This window comes from Carlito syrichta, unplaced genomic scaffold, assembly GCF_000164805.1.
Source record: "Carlito syrichta isolate Samal-C Ts95f unplaced genomic scaffold, Tarsius_syrichta-2.0.1 Scaffold287731, whole genome shotgun sequence".
Lineage (NCBI taxonomy): Eukaryota > Metazoa > Chordata > Mammalia > Primates > Tarsiidae > Carlito > Carlito syrichta.
This window is the reverse complement of record NW_007231827.1, coordinates 13,820-21,035: the sequence shown is the minus strand read 5'-3', so window position 1 is coordinate 21,035 and position 7,216 is coordinate 13,820. Positions and strand designations below refer to the sequence as shown.

The 7,216-nt window shown below is 45.7% G+C and overlaps 1 protein-coding gene across 1 annotated transcript; it reads left to right on the top strand.

Moving 5' to 3' along the window:
• Positions 1 to 346: 346 nt before the first annotated feature.
• On the top strand, positions 347 to 6,660 carry LOC103254988 (zinc finger protein 530-like). Its single transcript, XM_008052964.1, is given in 4 exon segments — positions 347 to 379; positions 3,324 to 3,448; positions 5,032 to 6,239; positions 6,242 to 6,660. Coding segments are annotated over 4 exon segments (1,785 nt in total).
• Positions 6,661 to 7,216: the final 556 nt, after the last annotated feature.

Here is a 7,216-nt window from a genome sequence, read left to right as displayed (position 1 = left end):
CCTCTGCGGACCTGGGGAGCGGTGAGAACTACATTACCCAAAGGACCGTGCGCCAGGCGGCCTTGGCGTTGAGCCGGAGAAGGCCCAGGGAAAGGACATTTCCGCCCGACCCAATTTGTCTGGGCGGGATTTCTGGTGTCTTCCTTAGTGGCGGGCATTTTGGTTTGCCTCGGGTTTGTCCGACCGCGGTGGTTCTGGGCCGACAAACGGGTTCCAAGAAGGCGCCAGGGGCGTCGTCCCAGCTGTGCAGCGGGGCTCTGAGGGTGGGTGGCGGTGGCGACGGCTCTGCCCGGGTCCCCGCCCACATCGTCAGTCCCTCCCGGCCCCGCCCCGCCCACAGAGTCCGATGGCGACGGCCGCACTGAGGGACCCTGCTCAGGTAAGCACTGCGTCCTCCTGGCCTCGGCCGCCCTCACCCCATTTAAAAATTGAAACTCTGCTTAGGGGCACCTGAACCCTTTTCTGCAGCCCGGGCCTCTGTATCCAGGACAGAGAGCTTCTCGTGGGTGGGGTTCTTATTTCTGACAGTGCGTTAGAAAGTGGGAATGTGGCAGAGGGACCGGCACGTGGAAAGGTTCAGAGGTGCGCCACAGCCGGGAGGATTCGGGAAACCCAGGTCGTGTGTGTGTAGGGAACAGGCAACGTGAGGCAGACCCGCTCCTGTACTGGCCCACTGCTATTTTCCAGAACACTGGGGGTTTTGGCGTTGTGAACACAAGAGCTCTCTCCCTTCAGGGAGGTTTTAAAAAGTTCACAAAACCTACTCTAGTGACAGACTGAAGGGGTATGATGATAGGCACAGAGGGACTTAATCCTTGTATAAGGTCACATAGCTGGTAAACGTCAGTATCAAAGACTGAGAAGCAGAGATAATGCAGTGGTCCCAGGTCACCTGGCTTTAGGCTGGGCAAGGAAATTGGGGAGCCTGGAACCCATGGAGCCTTATAGCAATCACCTGCCTCCCACAGATTGCCTCTAATACTGAAGAGTTTACAAACCCCGGAACGGTGAGTGGAGAATGTCCAGAACTTCACTGATCTCAGCAATGTGATCTCTGGGACTGTGGTGTCCTCGCACCCGTCACCTGCCACTCTTTCAGGCATTGGGCCTGGGAACCCAGAACAATCCTACGCCCAAGGTCCTGAGTGCAGGGTGAGGGTTATATGGGATGGAACCCCATATTACTGGCAAATAATAGAATGAGATGTGAAAGTTTGTCCCAGAGGTACAAGTATTTGGAGATGCTTTGAAGTGAGGCTAACCTGGTTCAGGGAGCCTCCTCTCATTTCTTTCTCAAGAGAACAGAGAGCAGAGGGAGAGGAGTCACACCTGAAGCTGGCTCTTTCTGATGTTTGGAGTCTTCTAGAGATGACGGGATCTGTGGGGGCTTTAAGCAGAGGAGGAAGGTGGTCTGACCCGGGCTTCATCAGGCTCCCTGTCACTGAGCACAGGCAACAGACCGTGGGTGTGAGGGAGGTGGTAATAAGATCAGAGAGGAGGCTACTGCAGTAGCCAGGTGTGTCAGTGGTGGAGACAACAGTGGTAGCCACGATGTAGTAGATAAATAGTTGAGTTCTGAATTGTAGGTCTGGTCTGACTTTCTGATGCTGAGGATGCGAGAGAAAAAGGGATGACTGAGGTTTTGGGTCTTGCAACTGGAAGGATAAAAGCTCAATCTACTAGGAAGGTTAAGTATAAAGTAGGAGAAGTTTCAATTCAGGATATCAGGAGTTTGTTTTGTCCATGTTAAAGGTATGAGATGTTTCAGAGTATGGGACTAGGATGAAGCTGTGTGTCTTAGTTATCTTGAGCTAATAATAAAATACTGTACATTGGTGGCTTAAACAACAAAGTTTGTTTCTCACAGTTCTACAGACTGGGAAATTTTAGATTAAGATGCCTATAGATTCACTTCTTGGTGAGGATCTGCTCCTTTGTTGCAATGACTGCCTTCTTGCTTGGTCTCACATGACCTTTGCTGGGAAAGGAGCGTGTGGAGAGAGCAAGAAATCTCATTGTTTCCGTTCTTTAAAAGACACTAATCCCATCCTAAGGGTTTTGTTTGTTTTTTGTTGTTTGTTTGTTTTTTTTAATACCGGAAAAATATAGTCACTCAAAGACCCCCATCTTCAAATACTGTCATGTTATATGAGACTTCATTGTGTTAGTTCTTCAACATAGGAATTTTGGGGCAGGCAGAAACATTTTGCCTATAACAATATGAGTCACATTTGGAGGCAATCCTGATTACAATGATAATGTTAATACCAGGCCAAGAAAGAAAGGAGTGGGAGCCATGATGGAGGTAGTTGATGTCACAAACTGAGGTTACAGAGAGAAATGGCATTAAGAACAGGATGGGAGGGAGATTAACACAGCAGATGATGAAGACTCCTTGGGGATGAGTAAATATGAGATGGACATCGAGGCCTAGAAGTAATTTAGACAGGGTGACACTGAGACCAGGTCTAATGCTTATTTACTTCTCTGTTACTGTTGGTGTGTCTGGGAGTTTCAATCAGGGAGGTAGATCATTTTAGGTGCACAGGTAGTTATCTAGGAGAATCACTGAACCTGGGATAGAGAGACACTGGGGCAAGGATTTGAATGAAGGATAGCACGAGAAAAAGTTAGGTACTGTTTAGCAGGGCAAGTTGGAAAGGGTCATGTGAACCTGAGATGTTCTGGACAGCTGAAGTTGAAGCAAGGGACAATCAGGTTGTGACACCATAAAAACAGGATTTGGGGCTGCCTGGAAAAGTGGGGATCATCAGACATCTGGGTAGTCATGGAACCTGTTTGAACTTGTAAGCCCTTTCTGGATGTCTTGTGCTGAGTAACTAGTAGGGAGGCAGAGGAGATGCCTGTGTTGTGGGATCAGGGTGCAGGTGGTTGTGGGAGTGCAGTCGGGTGAGAGAGGTGTGGGGGAAAGCATGATATGTCCATGCAGAGGGAATGTGAACTGATGTTCCAAGGGCCCTGGCATTGAGGACATCAGGGTGAAGTGTGAACCCAGACACCTTGTTGTGTTTCAGAGCTGTGGTCTGAAGGATTCCAGGGGAATTCGTTGATGAGATGGTAGTTGCTTGCATGGTGGGCTCAAAACTTAGATATCTGTCTGCCTGCTTGTTGTTGCTGTAAGAAGGACACAATGACCCATGGGACCATGAGGAGATAGTGGGTATCAGTGGTACCAAGTCATGTTGTATTCTCTGAAGTAGGGACATGGAGAGAATGATGATCAGGGGTTGGATATGTGGGAGAGTCAACTTGGGGTCCTAGGACAGATGCTCATTATGGAATGAACTGTCCCATCATGACAGGGTTTTGTGACCTTTGAGGATGTGGCCATTTTCTTCTCCCAGGAGGAGTGGGAGCTCCTTGATGAGACTCAGAGATTCCTATTCTGCAATGTAATGCTGGAGAACTTGGCACTTATGGCATCCCTGGATAAGGCCCTCGTATTCTTCCTAGTGTTCTTTGTGGGTCTCTGCCTTTCCCCTGTTCCTGGGACAGCCCTTGTCTTTCTACACCAAGACCTGAGGCTCTTCTGACTTCCCCAGTTTCTTGCATATGCCCTGTGGGAGACAGTGCTGAGCTGTGTATACTACCTAGAGCAAAGCACTCTCCAAACTGCCTTAACACCTAGTACCTTCAGACTTGCAGGGAACGGTCTGGGCATAAGGAATCTTCCTGTTAGTCTAAATTTTTTGTCTTTGCCCTATCTGTGACAGGGTGACTATGTCCAGTTCCAGACACCACTGTGTTCCACGTTGTGCTTTTTTCTCTAGCTAAAATCTTCTCAGCTTGTCTGTGGCATGAGTTGCAGGCATTGTCATTTTATCACTTAATTGGTCCATAGGCTTTTCAGGAAGACCCTGCTACAAGATATTCTAGTACATTATTTTTATGCTATAGTTTGTCATGTGTTGAGTTCCTCTGTGTCGGTGCCAGCTGGTTTTCCTTTTATGGTCTGCATCATGCAGGTCCTATGTACTTGCATAACCAGGATTGGGGGATGCCTCCTGGTTGCGTCACAAGGTGAACATAGCAAGATACTCTCAAAGGAGATCTGTCCTTGGTGAGGTACATCTAAGGGAGGGGAAAACACAGGGCTATTTTCCAATCTTACTATGAACCTGTCCAATGTTCTTAGAGATTACTCCCTGCCAATTCCATAGGATGCACCTTATTTCTCTCTTTTCCCCTTATTCTAGACACTTTCTGACTTGTCATTTCATCTGTGATTTCCAGCCCCTAGCTGCTCCCAAATTCTGGCTTCCATGCATCACCCATTCCTCCTCTAGTGAACCACCTACTGTTGTCTTGAACACTGACCCACATGCAATGTGCCATTAGATGTATGCATGTTTTTATTTTCTGAAACAGGTTTTTGTTTATCACCCAGGATGGAGGGCAGTGGCACAGTCCTGGTTCACTGTAGCCTTGACATCCTGGACTCAAGTGATTCTCCTGTCTCAGGTTCCTGAGTAACTTGGACTACAGGCACATACCACCATGTCCAGCTAATTTTTTTTTCATCTTTTGTAGAGATAAGGGACTCATCATGTTGACCAGGATGGTCTTGAATTTCTGAGTTCAAGCAATCTTCCTTCCTGAGCCTCCCAAAGTGCTGGGATTACGGGCATGAGCCACCACATCTGGCCAAGATGTGTACATGTTTTTAAATAGTCCTTGCATACCAGTATTTGGTTACTATTAGATTTTCCTGGACCTGGGCACAAGTAAACTCTGTGTGGCTTGCCCATGTCATCAGAAAACAAGGTATTGATGAAGGTTGTTGCCAGAGGATTGAGTAAAAAAACCTGCCTCTTTGAAGTGCACCCCATCTTTGTGTCTTTTGTCTTTGTGTGCCCTTTAGAGGCCCTTTTCTCAAATTGTCACTAGCTCTTGTATTCTGAGACCATTGCCATGGATTAATTCATGGTATGTCTGACACAAATTTTGATAGGACTTATTCTTCCTACCACAGTAAACCTGCATCTGCCTCATCAGCATTTCTCTTCTTTCAGGTTGTTGGTGTGGGGCAGACGCTGAGAAAGCGCCTTGTGAGCAGAGCATTTTTGCAGGACTGTCACAGGTCAGGACTCAAAAAGCAAGTCCATTCATCCAGAAGTCTCATTCCTGTAAGATTTGTATACCAGTCCTGAAAGACATTTTACACCTGACTGGTCTCTAAGCCACATACCTTGGAGATAAATCAAGCTTGGTTGGGGCATCAAAAGGTTTTTGGTTGAGTATAGACCTTTACCAGCTCCTGGGACTTGAAAGTGATGAGAAAATTTTGAAAATGGACTTGGTCCAAGCCTTGTTTATGAAGAACTACAGATTCCATGTGTCAGGGAAACCCTTTACCTTTGGGAAGGTCAGGAAAGACTTTCCAGCCACCCCAGACTTTCTCCAGCATCAAGTTTTTCTCAACATTGAGAGATCACACAGAAACATCCAACACTGTAGGGTTCCCACTAGCAGAAAGCCATACAAGTGCATTGAATCTGGGAAATCTTATAGCAAGAAATCTGTATTTATTCAACACCAAGGAGTTCACTCTGGAGAAAGGCCTTATGAATGCAGTGAATGTGGGAAATCCTTTGGTCAAAGTTCTGGCTTCCTCCGACACAAAAGATCACATACTAGAGCAAAGAATCATGAGTGTAGTGAATGTGGGAAATCATTTAGTCGCAAAACTTACCTCATTCAACACCAAAGAGTTCACACTGGAGAAAAGCCTTATCACTGCAATGAATGTGGCTCCTTTTGCCAGATATCTGTCCTCATTCAACATCAACGAGTTCACACTGGAGAAAGGCCTTATCAGTGCAATGAATGTGGGAAATCTTTTAGCCATCACACTAATCTCCATCATCACAGGAGCGCCCACATAAGCACAAGGCCTTATGACTGCATTGAATGTGGGAAATCCTTTAGCCATAGTGTTAACCTCTCTTGACACAGGTGAATACACACTAGAGCAAGGCCTTATGAGTGCAGTGAATATGGGGAATCATTTAGTTGCAATGTCTACCTTACTCATCACCAAAGGATTCACACTGGAGAAAGGCCTTATGTGTGCAGTAAATGTGGGAAATCATTTAGCCAGAAATCTATTCTCATTCAACACCAAAGAGTTCATGCTGGAGAAAAGCCATATGAATGCAGGGAGTGTGGAAAATTGTTTAGCCATCGCTCTGGACTTTTTCAACACAAGGGCTCACAGAAGGGCCTTATGAGTGCAGTGAATGTGGAAAATCTTTTATTTGCAAAACCCACCTTATTCAACACCAGAGAGTTCACACCAATGAAAGTCCGTATGAGTGCAGTGAATGTGGGAAATCTTTTATCCGCAAAACCTACCTTATTCAACACCAAAGAGTTCACACCAATGAAAGGCCGTATGAGTGCAGTGAATGTGGGAAATCCTATAGCCAAGATTCTGCCCTCCTTCAGCATCGGAGAGTTCACACTGGAGAAAGACCCTATCAGTCCAATGAATGTGGAAAATCTTTTACCCGCAAAAACTACCTCATTCAACATGAGACAGTTCACACTGGTCAAAGACCTTATGATTGCAGTGACTGTGAGAAATCCTTTAGCCAAAACTCTGGCCTATTAAGACACAGGAGAGCCCATGTGCAGTAAATGTGGCAAATTATTTTGTCAAATTTAACACTGAAGAATTCCCTTTGTACAAAGGCTTTAGATACATTGTGAGTGTGCTTTTTTCTTAGTATAGTGGTCATTTAAGCTATCCTCCAGGAAGAACTCCTGATTTGAATCTTATGTATCTGAATATTCATGTATTACCCATAAGTATTAGACAATATGATGACAGAGTATAGCTCTCACTCATGTGGGAAGCATGTGTAGCTATGTTGTACTCTTTAAACCTGCCTAGGGATCTTAACAGATGCAGATCACTGCTAGTTTTTGTGGCTATTCCATTTTCACCATTTGGGAGATCCGTAGAGTCTGTGTCAGTTACCACCCCAAAGTGCTCATGTAGGCCAACTTTTTTCATTAGTTGTAGGAAATCATGAGTAGCCTCAGCTATTAGGATATTCTCATTCCTTCATCTTACTACTTAGATGCATGAACCTACTCCACTCCATTGTTACCTCAGGACCTGATCTAGTTTTACTGGCAACTTACTGAAAAGACTACTCTTTTCAGGGATATGTTTGAATACCTTTAATTT